This window comes from Protopterus annectens, chromosome 9.part0 (assembly GCF_019279795.1).
Source record: "Protopterus annectens isolate FY-2018-M chromosome 9.part0, PAN1.0, whole genome shotgun sequence".
Classification (NCBI taxonomy): Eukaryota; Metazoa; Chordata; order Ceratodontiformes; family Protopteridae; genus Protopterus; species Protopterus annectens.
This window is the reverse complement of record NC_056743.1, coordinates 232,215,977-232,233,591: the sequence shown is the minus strand read 5'-3', so window position 1 is coordinate 232,233,591 and position 17,615 is coordinate 232,215,977. Positions and strand designations below refer to the sequence as shown.

General features: G+C 37.2%; 1 protein-coding gene across 5 annotated transcripts in view; it reads right to left on the bottom strand.

The window, feature by feature from the left end:
• Positions 1–17,615, bottom strand: part of TUB (TUB bipartite transcription factor) — a 1,349,284-nt gene that overhangs the window by 205,898 nt on the left and 1,125,771 nt on the right. For all 5 annotated transcript variants that reach the window (XM_044082798.1, XM_044082804.1, XM_044082799.1 and 2 more), the window contains one exon: positions 1,314–1,435. In XM_044082798.1, coding sequence (XP_043938733.1) covers positions 1,314–1,435 — 122 coding nt within the window. The remainder of the gene's footprint in view (positions 1–1,313; positions 1,436–17,615) is intronic.

Sequence of the window (17,615 nt, the reverse complement as noted above, 5' to 3'; positions counted from 1 at the left end):
AGTTAATGTCACTTAGGATCTTGTTGAGAGGTTGAATCTTGATAGATTCAAGTAGAGCCATATAGGCGGAGTGAGTATCCTGATTTATGGTTGGAGACTATAGCTGGCGATGACATGAATGGGTATCATGCCAACAGATAGCTGCACCTGAAGTGTCTCCTGTGTGTCATTCTGTTTTATCAGTCATCAAATAATTTATTCTGACTCCTTTATTTAATCAGATCTTATTTTTACTTTTAATATCCCTTTCTCCATGATGCTGCCTTGCAGCATTTGCTTTTTCCTGCTAGACAACATGTCTAATACAATACAAGAATTCATCACTGTGGTATTTGGCCTTTCTCTGCAGTTGTATGACCATGACATTAATGATTTTATTTAGGCGATGTATCCCTTACATAGGGAAGCAAGGCAGATTAGCATGTGAAAATAATGTTAATTGTGGTTTCCTTTTAGGGCAGTGGGTGTGGTCACAAAGTTTACCTAGTTAGATGGGGTGCTGAAATTCCAATGACTATATTCAGATTGAAATAGCAAGCCAAAAAGTACAAAATTCAAGTTGTTGCTATCATAAAGTACTCCCCCCCATATACTGATAATACTGCTGTCTCAGAGATGGTGTATAAGTAACAATTACACAGGGGTACAAACACCCCCCATTAGTGGGTGTAGGGGTGAAGGACCCTTTGAAAAAAATAATTTTATGTTATAACAGCAAGTTTTGCATCTCACTGTAATTTGTTTGAATCACAATGTAGTTTTCTGAAGTGTAGTGACTCATTTACTCAACAGGAAGGGAGACAGTTAACTCCTTTTGACTTGGTGTTGTAGGATGCAATGCTCATTTTCCATTGGTATGCCACAGAATAAAGATCAATCAGAAATAAACTGCTTCATAAATGCAAATTTTTTTCCACATGGTAAATTACTAAATGTTAGTACTACAATTTTCATGTAACATATTGTTTTACTTCTCAAATTACACTATGTTTAACAGGAACAGAATATGCTACATAAAGAAATGAGGGGTAAATTAATAACAACTACATGTCAAGTTTATTTTTCTCCGCAAGGTACCACACAAAATATTTTATGACATGTATATCAGTAAAAACCTTAGTATTTTTAAATGTTGAATACTTATGATGCTTAGAATAGTTGCAAAAAATCTAAACAGGGTTCTTCCTGGAGTTCTTGTTAGTTTTGTACTGAAGGAAGGACATGCAACAGATACAACTCATTTGCTTTTTAAGCATTGTATTGTAATCAAAACACACTTATCATCGCCTGCATATTGCAAGGATTTCAACTACCTTGTTTGATTTTTTGCTTGCGGCAGAGCCAGGCCTCGTGTTGCTGTTAAGTTGTGAGGAACTTGAGCTATCTTCATCCTCCTCATCATCTTCCTCATCAAAATTCATGCTGCTAGAAATACCTGCAAAGGAAAGCACATACTGCTCCTGTTAATCTGTGATGAATGCATTCCTGAAATTTTACAATATTTTTCACATAACTAACTAAAGAATTCTAGGAAAATCCAAAGATATTCTAAGAAAATCAGAAGATATTGCTTCCTTAAATGCAATCTGAAGCAGAATAAATGATAATATCAAGCAATGAACATATGGACCCATTCCATGTCTCATTCTCATGTAACATGGAAAGACAAAACATTTTTACTTTTCAGATAGATGTTACATAATAACAGTCTTCTCTTAATACAGAACCGTAGTCTTACCTACACAATAGTCGTTAGCTGTTCATTTACAGAGCAAGAGTTAAGGTGCTGTGCATACCTCCCAACCTGGAAACATCAAAAATCTGGACAAGGCCAGTGAAAAATAGGTATAAATCTGTATGCTGATTAACATAAAATTTGCATACATAATTATGCAACCCCACACACTCCAATAGAATTGTGGGATACCAACTTTTAAATGCAAACTGAAGAACAGACAACTAAAATATGGCACCACTGACCAGAGTCCCCTGCAGCCATTCCATTGTCCTATTACCTGGCTATGTTGCCCCCATACCACATCAACGCTTAATGTGTACTACTGCTTTTACTTCTACAATGATTATTTGGTTTATTTTTTACATTTACACAACAAATGCACAAACGCTCTTATAAACAAAACAAACAAATACTGTCTCACAATGAAAATAGAAATAGACATTAAAACTTGCTTCTCTGCCCTGAAACTCATATTATTTTGAACAGCATTGACACCCCACACCACATCCAAAAATGGGCATTGGTGGATAAAGATTACCGATTGGGCTGTGGCTGTTTTCAAATTGCACAAAACAAGAAACATACATGTGTTCTTTGACACACCTTCCTGACTTTACAAAATTATATTCCTTGTATAATACAGCACACTTGTTAGAGCGCATTTTAAATTTATTGTTTGTTTGAACATTTTTTTCAGTAGGCAATGAAACAAAACGCATGTACCAATAAATTACAAAACTGCCCACTTCAGAACATTTCCAACATTTCTACTTCCACACACACACACACACACACACACACACACACACACACACACACACACATACATATATATATATATATATATATATATATATATATATATATATATATATATGTGTATATATATATATATATATATATATATATATATATATATATATATGCATATATTATATAAATAAAAATAGAATGACAGTAGTGTAAGCCATAAGCATTTTGCACAGCTTCTCGCATTTATTTTCAATTTCAGTTTTATTTATTTTTTTTGGTGGGGGGGGGGGGGCAAAAGGCCAAAATCCAAGCAGGGACACATTTTAAACATTGCTTGTATAATTTTTGAAAGTTGCTAGAATAAAATTTATCACCACCATGCATTTCACCACTAGGTCTTGAATCCAGGACCCTGTCCACTACAGTCAAAGCAGCATATCACTGTGCTAAATCAACAGTTTCCGGAAAGATAGGAAGACTGAAACTTAAATGGCTATCATTTAGTGAATTCAGTTCTCACTTCTCACCATAGCTGGCGCCCTCTTAGCACAAAAAACCTGGACAAACCAATAACGGGGGAATACAGAATTCAGTTCTCACCATACATAGCTCTCAACGTCTTAGCACAAAAAACCTAGACAAAGCCAATAATGGGGGAATACAGCTCAAAAATAGGGACAAATGTCATATACTGATCTTATAAATTTAGAAAATTGCTAGAATAAAAGGTTTTGTTACCACTGATTTTCTGAAGAATATGAAGTCTGAAATTCAAATGCCTGTCATTATTTAGTGAATTCAATCCTTCAGTGATTTGCCACAAAAATCCTGAAAACCACAGATTTTATGAGGAACAGAACAAAAAGATGAGGTATAAACTCACAAGTGGTGGTAGCTAGGGACTTTAAGCTCTTTTTATCTGTACCTAACATACAGGGTTTGAGCCCTAGAACCTCTAGCCACCTGGGGCATTTTCACACACACACACACACCTTGATGGAGTCATACAGCCATTTTCAACACGTTTAACATAAGATTCAGGCTGTACACATAATCACTGCTCAAATGCCAGGATTATAGTTCACATCAATGGCAGCTCTGGGACTATTGAAGTAATTTCCATAAGGTGTTTAGGGGTATGTCCCACCCTCTTTAACCCCCCCCCCAAAAAAAAGGTTATAGACCACACTGATAATGTGCAAGTACAAAGAGTTGATCCAGTGTGCCATAATGAAGATACTACTCCCATGATGCATAGTAAATCAGACATTCAGCTAGTGGATGAAATCATCATTTTGAGTGTTAGTTTACATTTTCACAGCAAGGGTGAGAAATCTGATATCACCATAACTGATACCTTCTCTCCACTGAAAAGTGGCACCTCCACCTATTTTGTTAATAGCTGTTGCTGAGCTTTCCAGTAAAAATTGTAAAAGATGCATTAACTACACCATCTGATACTTTCTCTCCACTGAAAATTGGCACCTCCACCTATTTTGTTAAGAGCTGTTGCTGAGCCTTCCAGTAAAAATTGTAAAAGATGTATTAACTGCACCATCAACAATGTCCAGTACCTTCATTTCTAGCCCTATCTCATGTATTTCATCCATTGTTTCACCCTTTTCATAGCACAGTTGAGTCACTGTGATTACTTCATTTTCTAAAATAGAAGAACTCTCTCTGTCCGCTTTTAGTACTTCTAGAGAAAGACATGCATCTGCTAGAGTTCAGAGCTGCACAGTGTTATTTCTAGTTTTAAGCAGTGTTATAACAAAGGTTTGCATTTCTTACACCTTCTTGAAAACATAGTGGGCAATATCCTGCCTCCTCCTCTTGTTTTGCTAGATAGTTTGGCAGAGTCTTTTAAATGCTATCCAGAAGTTATATTCCATGGTCTATTTCCCTCAACAGCAGGGGTTCTGTGATCATTACAGCTACCGTTTTCCTAGCTTTTTGGTAGCAATTTTCCAAATCTAGATTTCTCCCTGCCCATACTAGCATTGCAAGAAAGTACTTTTTCCTTAATCTTAGTTTTCCTCACTGCTAGTTTACAGCTGTGTGCCCTAGTTACCATTAGAAGTTCCAAACACCTTTTTTACATACAACATTACCACTGCTTGAAGTACTGCATTTTGAATAGGCTCCATTCAAAGTTAACATCCCCATCTTTCACTTTCAGCTTCGAGACTTGCAAAAAATTAGCTTAAAAAGCATCACACACACCAGACGTTTCCTTCAATAATGGAAAGTCAATACTTGCGACTTGCAAATAAATAGCATAAAAGCAGCAGTCGTTTCCTTCCTTAAGGAATTAAAAGTAGCAGTCATTTCCTTCCTATACCTTGAAAGCCAAACAGTGAAGCCTACTTGCAAAACACCTTAAGCTGTAGTGAAGCCTAGCCGGAATTAAAAGCAGCAGTCGTTTCCCTAGAAAGCCAATCAGTGAAACCTAAAACACTTGCGACTTACAAAATACAGCCGGAATTAAAACCAGCAGTTTGCAACTTGCTCCCTTGAAAGCCAAACAGTAACAGTGAAGCCTAAAACACTCGCAACTTGCAAAATACAGTCAGAATTAAAAGCAGCAGTCGTTTCCAATACCTTAAGCTCTATACCTTGAAAAAGCAGTAGCTGACACACTTCTGAAACTGTTCACAAGAAGATAAAAAAACATACTTGCAAAAATACGATAAAGCAGTACCCACGCTTGCAGCACTTGTAGTCCTTTAAAAACAGTGCATCCATTAAATTGTAGTCTCCATTCATGAGAAGATGAAAAAAATACCTTAAAAGCAGTACCCATGCTTGCAGTCATTTCCTTCAATAAACTGTAGTCGTTCATTATTCAAACAGTGAAGCAGCCAGCTATTCCCGCTCGCAGATCCATTCAAACAGTGAAGCAGCCAGCTGGAAATGTGTGCACGTGAGCCCTTGAGCTCAATTCTGACAGGCTGATGGAGCTGACATTAGCGTACACGCGATGACGTCAGCTCAAAAAGCAGAAAAAAAAAAATTAAAAAAAAAAAAGCTGGGAAAAATTCGGAAATGAAGGGGTGCCACTCAGGAATTGTGGCACCCCATTATTTGGACCCCAAAACTTGGTAAAAAATGAGTAATTCGGTATGGTTGGGAGGTATGGTGCTATGGTATGCTAAACCATCACACATGATTGAGGGTGTCATATCATTCCCCTTAAAACTTTAATGGTGCATTTAAAAAATATGTTACTTTCTTCAGCATTCCTTGCCTTTGTCTTCTTGAATCTATGACTTTATACACTTTGGAATTAAGCCCACACCCATGCACTACAAAGCTTCCTCTCTCTTTTGCTTTGTGCTTTTTTTATGTGTTAGGTCAGTTACAAACTGCTCATATTGCTATGGTAACATCAGAATCCTAAAATTAGAAAGGGTGATTATTATGATTTACGTTGAATAGGGAAACTGAAGATGAAAGGCAAACACATCCGAAGCTCTTTCCTGAAGGTAAATGACAAAAAATGACAGTCTATATCAAATTCTGTTAACTTGCAAACATGTATTTTCCCACCTTCACAGTCTATTTGCTGTTCACAATATATAACCTAGCGCTTTAGCAAGAACCCATACTACAACATCCTACAAATGTCAATAAAATTATGTGTTATGCAGTGTGTGTGTGTGTCTGTATGTAATATACTTAAGTAAATATATATATATATATATATATATACTTTATATATATATATATATATATATATATATATATATATATATTTTTTTTTAAACGCACACGCACACACACAGATACACATTGCATATGGTAGCTTCTTTACCAGCCATTGTAGGAAAACCCTGAATGACCACATCTTGTACATTACGGGGTATATTGCTAACAGTAGGTACAACTTTAATGGTAAGAAAGAAGTCATATGGGGATAAAAAACAGCTAAATTTTAGGCCTGAGTTTAATAGCCTTGACAGAAACATTATACACTAACCCTCAAGGGGTTTACAACAACTTTGATTAGAAAACTACTTTACCTATTTTAAATTTATTAATGAGTTAAGTGAAACAATCTGAGGAGTCTTTCTACTCATGACTCAGGTTATACTGGCATCAAAATAATTCAGGAATGGTATACATAATATATGATTAATGCATAAAAATGTCAATGTCTTATATATCCCAATGTCCATACAGAAATTTGTTTACAATAGATTAATAGTAAACATTCAGATGAATTATATGCACATTCATAGGTTCATAGGTAGGTATTAGGCTACTGGCTCTAGGGCCTATATAAGCCTAGCCAAAAATGTACCCTGTCTTTCGCCACCCAAGAAAATTATTTTCCTGTGCCCCTGTCGAGCAGAGCCACAGAAGTGATCCCTGGGGTGAATTTCCTATTTCCCATCCCATCATCAAAATTTTTCTTGAAGAGTGCTAATGAGGAGCTCTGTTTGACATAGTTAGGTAGTCTGTTCCAGAGTATGGGAAGTCTCTGGGACAGGAATCTATCCCTCCAGCATGTTCTGTTTATTGTGGTGACAAGGTTTAGGTCCCTAGAGTGTGTAGCTCAGAGGGATTGGGATTTCTCTAAGTGGAGCATATCCATCAGCTCTGGGTTTGACATAGCTTTTTATTTTAGGCAGAGATCACCTCTGAGTAGGTGATATGCAACGGAGTAAAGCTGGAGTTTTTTGAGACAGTCTGCGTAGGGCATCTGTTTGAGGCCAGTAATCCTCTTTGTGAAGTATTTCTGTGATCTTTCCAGTTGTTGTAGATGTCTTGTGAGGTACATACCAAAAGGGGCATTGTACTCTATAATGGGTCTAATGAGTGATGAGTAGAGGGGAACAATGACTTCTTTTTTTCTGGATGAGAAACCTTTTGTGATGAGGTGAGCCACGTAGAAGGATTTCCTGACCACTGTGGCAATGTGATTATCAAAGCAGAGACTACTATTTACCTGTGTCCCAAGGTCTCATCACATTTTTGGCATTAAGTAGACTACCATCTATGTGGTAGCTCATGGGTACAGAGTTTTTACCAAAGGGGATGACAATACACTTTTTGGCATTGACCTTCAGGCCATGGTTTTGACACCAGGCATCTGTCTCAGTGAGGCCCTTTTGTAGTATGTCCACATTGTTAGGAGTTTCGATTATGGCTCCTAGTTTGCAGTTATCTGCAAACTTTGTTAGCCAAAGACATTCTGTGTTAGCCTGTACTTCACAGAAGTAGATACCAAACAGGAGAGGATCCAGGACTGAACCCTGTAGTACTCCACTTGTCACTGGTCTGAAGTCGGAGTTGGAGTCTGCTACTTTCACACTGTGGGTTCTGTCCATGAGCCAGTTAGCAACCCATATTGTGACATAGGGATTTATACCTAGTTTAGTGAGCTTATCTATAATTCCAGAGTGGGGGATGGTGTCTAAAGCCTTGGTGAGATCTAGATAAGCTGTGTGAACCACCTTACCCTCATCTATGGCTTTGGTGATTGCTTCAAAGTTGAAGGAGACATGATCTGTACTTTACAAATCCAAACTGTGTAGGGTCCTTAATTTGGAGATTACCAATGTCTTTGTTTATGAGTTCCATGATGATGCGTTCCATGGCCTCGCAGACCAGGCTCATCAGGCTAATGGGATGGTAGTTCCCAGGGTCTGTTGTGGCACCCCCTTTGTGGAGTGGGATAACCGTTGCAGTGCTCCATTCAATGGGCAAAAAGCCGGAGGTGAGGCTATGATTGAACATGGTACTTAGGTGGGGTGCCAATTCATTCTGTAGTTCGTGTAGAATGTAGCCTGGGATGTTGTCAGGTCCCATGGATGCTGTGTTCTTAGCTTTGCAGAATGAGGTTTTTACCTCTGCAGCCATGATTATTGGAACTTTGCATTCTTCCAGTATAGAGATGGGCCCTTTAGGGGGTGAGAGGGTGGTAACATTAGCACTGAACGTATCTGCCAGGATGTTGGCAGTATCAGTTGGTTCTGTATATTTAGTGTCATTGTGCTGTAACTCAGAGCAGATCTGAGTGTTGCCATTGCGATTCTTGACATAGCTATAGAATGCTTTGTGGTTGTCTTTAGAATCAGTGGTGATTTTGTTTTCATAACTAGCTTTGGAGGATTTTATGAAGGATCTTAGCTTCTTACTGAGGCTGACTAGGAAGCTTCTCCAATCATGGGATTTTACTCTTTTTTGCAACAGTTTATTTCTCCTGTTGTAGAGTTGTTTATGGCAGAAGACCACCAGATTGGCTTCTTTTTTTGGAGGACAGCATCTTGATTCTGTTAGAGATAGCACGATCCAAGCACTCATGTAAGTGCTTATAAAGTGTATGTGTGTAGGATTCAGCAGTCGTACCTCTATTGTCCATCTGCATGGGTGTCATGAAGTTTTCCACTTCTGTCTTATGAAGCGTGAAGTTCACTTTGGAGAAATATTTTATGGTTGTTTCCCTAATGGGGGGTGGGGGTGGGATGTGGATGTCTAGGGTGATTAGCTTGTGGTCGGATCTGACCAATGAGGAATTGACCTCTGGTGTGGAACACTGGTTGCCCATGTTGGCAATGACCAGGTCTAGGATATTGCTGCCCCTGGTGGGGGTGTGGATAAGTTGATCCAAGGCGTTGGAATTTGTGAATTCCAGAAAACGTTGAGCAAAAGAGTTGGTACATGAGTAGTTTTCCCAGTTAATAGTGGGGTAGTTGAAATCACCCATTATTAGGGTGTTGTGTTGTACCCTAATATTTTCCAGTGTATCAAGAAAAGAGGAGTCAAAATCCTAGGGCATGGTGGGGGGTCTGTGGCAAGCTACAATTTGGATTGCGGTCATGCCCAGAGTTAGTTGCATTTGGATAATCTCGGATGCATTATGGTGAGCAACTATCTTGGAGGTGTGGACATCCTTAATGAATATGGACACACCTCCACCTTTAGTGTTTTGGTCCAGGTTAGGTGGCTGAAAGGTGTGATATGAATTATAGCCTGGTAATGCAGGGGTGCTCTCTGGAGCTTTGAACCAGGTCTCTGTCATGGCACAGATGTCGATGTTCTCCATTTTAAGGAGTGCCTCGAGTGAGTGCATTTTGAGGTTTAGACTTCTAGCATTGAGTAGCATTACCCTCAGATTTTGCTTGCTTGTACCTTTTACTGTGGTGAATTTGTCATTAGAACCTTGCCTAAAAAAGCATTATAGGGGTGGCAAGAGCCTTAGCCAGTATCTGGAATCCCAAGGGCGAGAGTTGCAGGCCAACTCTGGCAAAGCATCGCGGTCTGTCGATCATGTCATCCCAGGCAGACAAATACTGGATTCCCTTAAAATGGCATCAGAAGCTTAGCCAATTTTTGAAGTAAATTATTTTGTCCTTGTACTGCGGTATCTTTCTGGCTGATGGCAGGATGCTACTCAGGGCTAGGGTCATACCTGCCTGAGCTACAAGATCGGAGAGCTCCTCCATGTCATGCAGTCCAGGGAGGTACGTCTCAGGTAATTCATACCAACATGGACAATGACAGCGTCATATTTGTACTTGTGGAGTGACCGGAGTACGTGCATTATGTGGCAGATCCTGCCACCCGACAGGCAGCTGACAGTAAATTTTTCCTTGTTTAGCCTGGTGAGTGGAACATCAGTGTGCCTGATTATAGAGTTACCTATGACTAGAGTGTTGGGTACGTTATGCCTTATGAGCTGTAGTTGAGTGGCACCCTGAGTTTTTGGGCTATGTGTCATTTGGGTTGTATTGAGGGGGTGTGGAGGTTGCTTGTATTTCTGCTTTGGAGGTCTCGGTTGTTTGGGCAGATTTTTATTGAGAGCCTGCACGAATGTAGGCGTGTGTTTTGTGCTTCTATGTATGTGTTTTGGTGATGTAGGTTTTGAGGGACTGTGTGATGAGTGTGGTGAGGTGCAAGTGTTTACATTGTCCTCTTGATGGTCTAGTCCAGTCTTCGGTGAAGAGAGCTTTGCATCCAGTTTGGCTATATAAGTGCATCTCTCACAGGTTGCAGTGTTGGGTGGTAGGAGGAGAGGGTTGTCTGTGTACGAGGCAATTTCTGCATTGCCCCAAGATGCCCAGATTCATCAGGTAGACAAGAGAAAACACTGGGAGCTGACCTTTACACATGCCTGGATAGGTGCTTTTTATTAAGTACTAAAAACTGTTTTCCTCTAGACAAGTGAGGAAAGTTGAGTGCTGTAGTAATTTGTAGCTTATTAGGTGCTTACAACGTGTTCTGAACAAGTGCTGAGCTCAGAAAAACAGATTTGAGTGCTAAAATTATAAAGCTGGCTAGTTGTAAGGGAAAATCTGAAGAGCCGACTTTATGGCACCAGGAATAGTTTAACCCCAGTTAAGCAGGGGGGGGGGGCTCAGGAGCTTACAAACAGTCCTGGATACAGCAAATCTGTATCTGCACTAGATGTGTTACAGGAAAGGGGGGAAATAAACTTAGAATGTTTTTTTCAGTAAAGTGGAAATGGAGAAAGCTGGAACAGAAGTTAATTCAAGTTAAGAATCTAAGTGGGTTAGCCTTCACAAATGTTCATTCTCTATTAGACTGAATTAACTAATGACACTAGACTGGGAGGAGTGTCCCAGATCAAATATACAGTATGGGCGGGCAACTGCAAAGCCACCAAGTATAAGAACACCACAACAATAGGGAGGAATGGTGGGAAACTAAAAACTATTACAGCTACTATATGAATTAATACCATGAATCAAATGTAGTACATTAGTTTTTAAGAAGTATATATATATATATATATATATATATATATATATATATATATATATATATATATATATATATATATATATATATATATATATATATATATATATATATATATATATATATATATATATATATATATATATATATGCACTGATAACCAAGCTAATTTATAACAGTAAATTATAGCGCATATGTGTGACTTATTTTCAACTTGGTGATTATTGTTTATTAAGCTTAATTTACTAGAGTAAGAGAAAGAGATGATTGTGAATCCACATTTTATTATTTAGTTAACCTTTGTCTCTAAAATAACATCATTATTTTTCAGCAGATACATCTTAAGTTAGATTACCCAGTTTTCTATAGTTTCTCAGTATATCTTGCTAACATAATTGAGTATATTAGTGAATGCGTTTAGGAGTGTTTAGCTTAAAAGGTGGTCTCATTAATTCCAAAACATCAGTGTTATATATGCCTCACAATTTCTTCTCAATTTTTCAGAGGTAGACAATAGTTTGAATTTAAAAATTTGCAAGCTGATGTTTTAAGATGTAGTGAGGTTCTAATGAAAACTGGTGGCAGTAACAATGGTGAACTCTTATTTTTGATAGGTGTGTGAAATTAAGTGATCTGTATTCTTTCTTTGCAAGATAGAGTTTTCAGAAGACAGAAAGGATTGTCTGGAACAGTCGAGCTGTTGTCTTAGCAATGAAAATTGTTTGTAGGTTATAATATTTGTCTGCCCTTCCTGTGCAGGCAGCAATTGCGAATCACTCCTACCAATGGGAAAATCACTACTTTGGATTGATGGTGCTGAAGTGAAACACTTGTAAGACTTAGATATTTATGGCCAAATTTGGGAGACTACTTGTGTATCATAAACCAAAAGCTGTAGATGGAATGAAGGAGCAAAATCAATTATTTTAGTACTTTTGTTCAAATTTATTCTTCATGAACTTCTTCAAAAAGATTTATTGATGATTTGATATTTCTGTGGACTGGTGATGAGAGTGAATTTAAGTCATTTGTCAGGGACTGAAATCACACCACAGATTTTTTTGGAATTCTCTGTGGGAAGTTCTGGTAGGACCATTAATTTTTTGGATATACATTTGGCTTTTGATATGTTCAGTAACACCTTTATGAGTAAGATTTATAGGAAAGATGTTTTTGTCAACCAATATTTGCACAGAGATAGCTTACACCCTAGGCATATGAAGAAAGAGGTGATTAAGGGGCAATTTATTTGCCTCAGTAGACTCACATCTGATGATGACATTTTTTTCAAGAGGTTATCATGTTGACACATTATTTTGAACAAAGAGGGTATGACCAGGCTTGGTTAACCAATATACATAAGGAAGTGTTTATTCTGAGACAAAATGCTGCCAAATCCATCATCAGCGGGGTTGGTGATGTAAGTAACAACAGGAAAAAGAAGGATAACAGTGTTTACCATTTCTTTCCCCATCCCCATTGTCAATGAGATGGGTGTTATCAAACACAATCAAGGACATTTGGAAGGTTTTGATGGGGAATAGGGAACTCATGCAGGTAGTAGGTGTTGAACTCAAGTTCACCTATAAGAAAATTAAGAACATCAAAAACATTTTGGAAAATTATGTGGGGGGGCACACTTTAGCATTGACTGATGTGAATAATGTTCGTGGTACTTTCTCCTGTAGGAAGTGTAAACAATGTAGATGTAAAAGCAATACATCTAGTACATTTATTACACATTTTATAAGGACTATTTGGGTACACAGACAGATTACCTGTGAGAGTATAAACATCGTTTATGTAGCAGTATGTGATTCTTGTCCTAGTTATTACATAGGAAAAAAACATTAGATGTTTAAAACATAGAATATATGAGCACACACTTGCTATTAAGAAAAAGGACTTTACCAATGCTTTAGCTAGGCGTGCTATTCACTGTGTAAACTTTAAAAAGTTCACCTTTTCAGTCATAGATTATGTTCCACAAGTGGATTATATAGGGAACACCAATTTGATTTTAGAATGCATGGAGTCATTAAGGCAGATCAGTTTGGTAGCAGACAGAGTCCCTGGTCTGAACGAATGTATTAATATTAAGAGTTTTTTTGCACTAAAATAACATTCAAATTACAATAATATTATGATGTTTTAATATTAAGACATTTTTATGAAGCTTTGACATGCTAAGCTGTTTGGAAAACAAGACAGTTTTTTATTTTTATGGTATGATTTTATACCTTTAATTTAAAGTATCATGAAAGTCACGTGATGTGTGAGGCAATTTATAAGAGGTGTGCTTTGAGAGGTTAACTTTTTTCTGCAGAAGTTCATGAAGAATAAATTTGAATGAAAGTACTAAAAGAATTGTGTTCGCTCCTTCATTTCATCTACAGCTTTTAGTTTGAGTTTCATTTTCCAGTTTGTTGTGTGCTTATAAGTTTTTGTACTTGTGTGTTGTGTTTCATGTGAAGGAAGCTATTTTTAACTGTGAATTTCCATAAAACTATAAGTTCTGCTTAAGAACTGCATTTCACTATATGTTCCGTTTCAACCTGTTTTGCCAAGAAGTGCACAGCTTGGTCTCCTCCCTTGTAAATAAACTAATGTTGAGCCTTCAAAAATTGATGATTAGAGTTCAGTACTTTACCTAGACATATGTCTGAAGTTAGACTTTTACCTAATGAATATTGTCTAAAAGAATTACTGCTCTCAATCTGAAATATCTGAATTTTTCAGAAAATAGTACAAGCAGACACATAGGATAGCTCCTTATTCTTAACTCAGACTTATCTTCATTCTTCTTACTTTTATATTTTTCATACAGAAAGCTGCAGATGGAATTATACGGGGCTTCAAATTTAGTGACTAATGAGTTTGTTTACCTGTTCTTGGTTAGCTATCTCCTTGAAGTATCTTTTGTATGCTTTCACTGTTTTTTTAAGTTTCCTGCTCTAGCAGTCCAACATTTGTAATCACAATACAGAATAATTACGTTTTTGTTTCGCATGCTGCCATATATTTTATGTATTTTGGATAATTGTTGAATTTTCTAGTGGAATGCAATTACACATATCAAATATATTTTAATACACTGCATATGAAAAGGTCACAAATTCATATTTCCTTTTATGCCACTGAAATGTACAGCAGCTAGCCCACTACTTACCTATGAATCTGTAAAAGCCCACATATTGCAGGAATACATTATAGAGAAATAGATCACATGTTTTCACACAGCAGTGAAAACAGTGGCAAATTTATTCTCAAACATAATAATGTCCATCGTCAGATTTGTGCAACCATCAGTAACTTCATTATTACATGCAGACATTTGTAAACTGCATACAACAAATAAATTAAAAAGCATTTTCTTGCCTATGCATTTGCAGTGTTAAAGTCAATAACAACCAAAAATTATATTATCCTGTCATTCACCTACTTTCATGGGTTCATAGTTAAGAACTATGCTAACTGCCCTTGAGGCCCATTTTAAGCCTAGCCAATTTTCTTTTCAAAGGTGAGAATCAAATATTGTACCTTGGATCTATGAAGTAAACACCTTAACTATTATGACAACCCCTAACCCTAAAATTAGTCCAACAGTTGGTTAAACTTGACTATCATAGGTAAGTACTAAGATAGCTGCTCTTGTGGGCCATTTAAGCCTGGCCTATTTCCCATAAAGGTAAGAATCAAATCCTGTACCTTGTGTCTGTGAGTAAACACTTTAACCATTTTGTAAACTCCCAACCCTAATAGGTTTATAGGCGAATACTACGCTAACTACCTGTAAGGCCTTGTACCTTGTGTCTATGAGGTCAAAAGCCTTACTGTTATGCCAAACCCACATACTTCACTTTTTTGTATTTCGAATAAAGACAGATAATACAGCACAAGTAAAAAGATACGTACCAATAGCCTTACTGGAACATCTGAACTTTGCCAGCATCTTGATTTGTAACTAAATAATGTAAAGTGTGTGTGTGTGTGTGCGCGTGCATGTGGATATGTATGTGTGTGTGTGTGTGTGTGTGTGTGTGTGTGTGTGTGTGTGTGTGTGTGTGTGTGTGTGTGCGCGTGCGTGCATGTGGATATGTATGTGTGTGTGTGCGTGCGTGTGGATATGTATGTATGTGTGTGTGTGTGTGTGTGTGTGTGTGTGTGTGTGTGTGTGTGTGTGTGTGTGTGTATATGTGTGACTCTCTCTCTTGCTACTTTAAGTCTTAGTTAACAAGCCTATGTTTGTTAACTTCCTCTTCTGTCATCATTCTTTTAACAATATCTCAAGATTCTTTAAATCCATCCATTACCAACAAATCTTTCAACAAATATATGCCCATTGAGCTGTATTTTACAAACTTCTTTTTAACATCATACTGCCATTATCATTAGTTGCTGAGCAATATTTAACTATGTTGCACTCAATATACAAATTTAAATCATGCTACAGCTTAAAAAAATTAAAAATCTAAAAAACTGAAAAATGTTCCAGAAAGGCAAATTGACATAAAATGGTAGCAACTACATAATAAAAGAACAAACTGAGTATCCCAATGAAAAAGCAAAAGTGATGTCATTACTAAAACAATTTTTATGAAGGTAGACTTCCTTTGTTTTGAAAAATTCAATTGCCTTTTAATTTTCTTATTACATTACTAGAAAGATGAATGTATATGTTTTTAAATAACTTAAAATTGGAGAACTAGCATCATATTTATCATTTTCTTCAAAGTAAAGAGTGAAAATTCTTCTATCTATCCAATACATTTTATTTTTTTACCATATGATAATTAACAAAACATGTTCATTCCACTGTCATATATGCAATCACTAATATTAAATTTTGTGTTTATCTCACTTAAATAAGATGCTAAATATATCAATAATCAGAACCAAATGTAATAATTTTAGATTTACTCAAATGATCTTGTAAGTTAACACTTCTGAAAAATAACTAAACATATTCATTAATAAGGGAAGAAAATACATTGTACTTAAAAAAGAGGCCAGCCAGAAATATCACGTAGTAACAGCACACTGGCAAACTCTGACCATGGGTTTTACATTGTCATAATTTTCAGAGACTTTCAAAACATCCATACTGGTGAATTTTAGATGAAGGGAAAAAATAGTTGATATAGGATGCAACTCCAGAAAATCGACACTGAAAGGAACAGTAAGGTAGATGACTGCCAAAATCTAAATAAATTATGCAGCTCTTGGTGTGGGTTAATAAGATCATTTAAATTTTACAATGAGAGGCAGGCTGATAGGCAAAACAATTGTTACAAGACAAAGACAGGCTAAAGGTCCCAGAAGTATGGGTACTAAAGGAAATGTGATGGAATAGCAAACTGCAAGACCAAATGTGGGTAGAGGATGTGCTAAGTCCTAGGTCACAGCACCTCAGTACCCCTTACTCGGAGGTGCTGTGACCTAGTACTTAGCACATCCTCTACCCACATTTGGTCACAGCACCTCAGTACTCATTACACCGAGGTTTAGTGATCTCAAAGTAAGTACACATATCAGATCTAGGGGTGAAGCATTCACCATGGAAGTGACATGGTAATGAAGCCCTTAGAAATACTTAAAATATAACAGTGAATTTCAGCTTTTGCTGTTTGCTTGGTAGTATCATAGTTATTTTTTAAGTGTTTCAGCTTGCAGTATCTAGTTTCATACTTCTGATATGGAGTCAAAAAGAAAAGCAGGGGAGATATGTAACCTCCAGCATTACATCAAGGGCCATAGAGTCCCTTTGTACTGTGGTAGTTAGGAACAACAGCAACAGAATAAGCCATATAGATGAAAGAAGCTAACAGTGAACCCCCCCCCCAGGAAAAGTGTCTGGTTCTTGTCCCTTCACTCCTTCCCCTCCATGCCTGACTTGTCTAGTGCTGATGCCGCTATTCCAGCCCAGATCACCTGGGTCACATTCAGGGCTCTATCCGGCTGTGCCATGCAGCCTGGCATATCTCAAACATTTTTGACTCGATTAAATGCAGCCATTTCAGAAAGTCCCATAGAAAATGAGTGTATTCAGGTAATTGGTAGATGATATGTATTATAAACCTGAAACTGAAGTCAGAGTCAGCAGATGTCACACTAGCACAACTAAAATTCCAACATGGTGGGCACGTAAGGGGTGCTGTCTGTTTTGGTCATGCACATACTGGTTGAAACAATAAGGAAAAGGGTGACTAACTTCTCGCTATAGTATATATACATTTATTTTTTTTTTGCAGATAACTATCTTCTGTTAGCAGACAATATTGAATGGGATTCATCTAGATTACATTAGAAATATAAAAATATGAAGGTAAGATTAGGTCTATAATGCAACAAATAGAAGATTGTAAACCTTAGGCTTAGAAGGGGAGATATATTAACA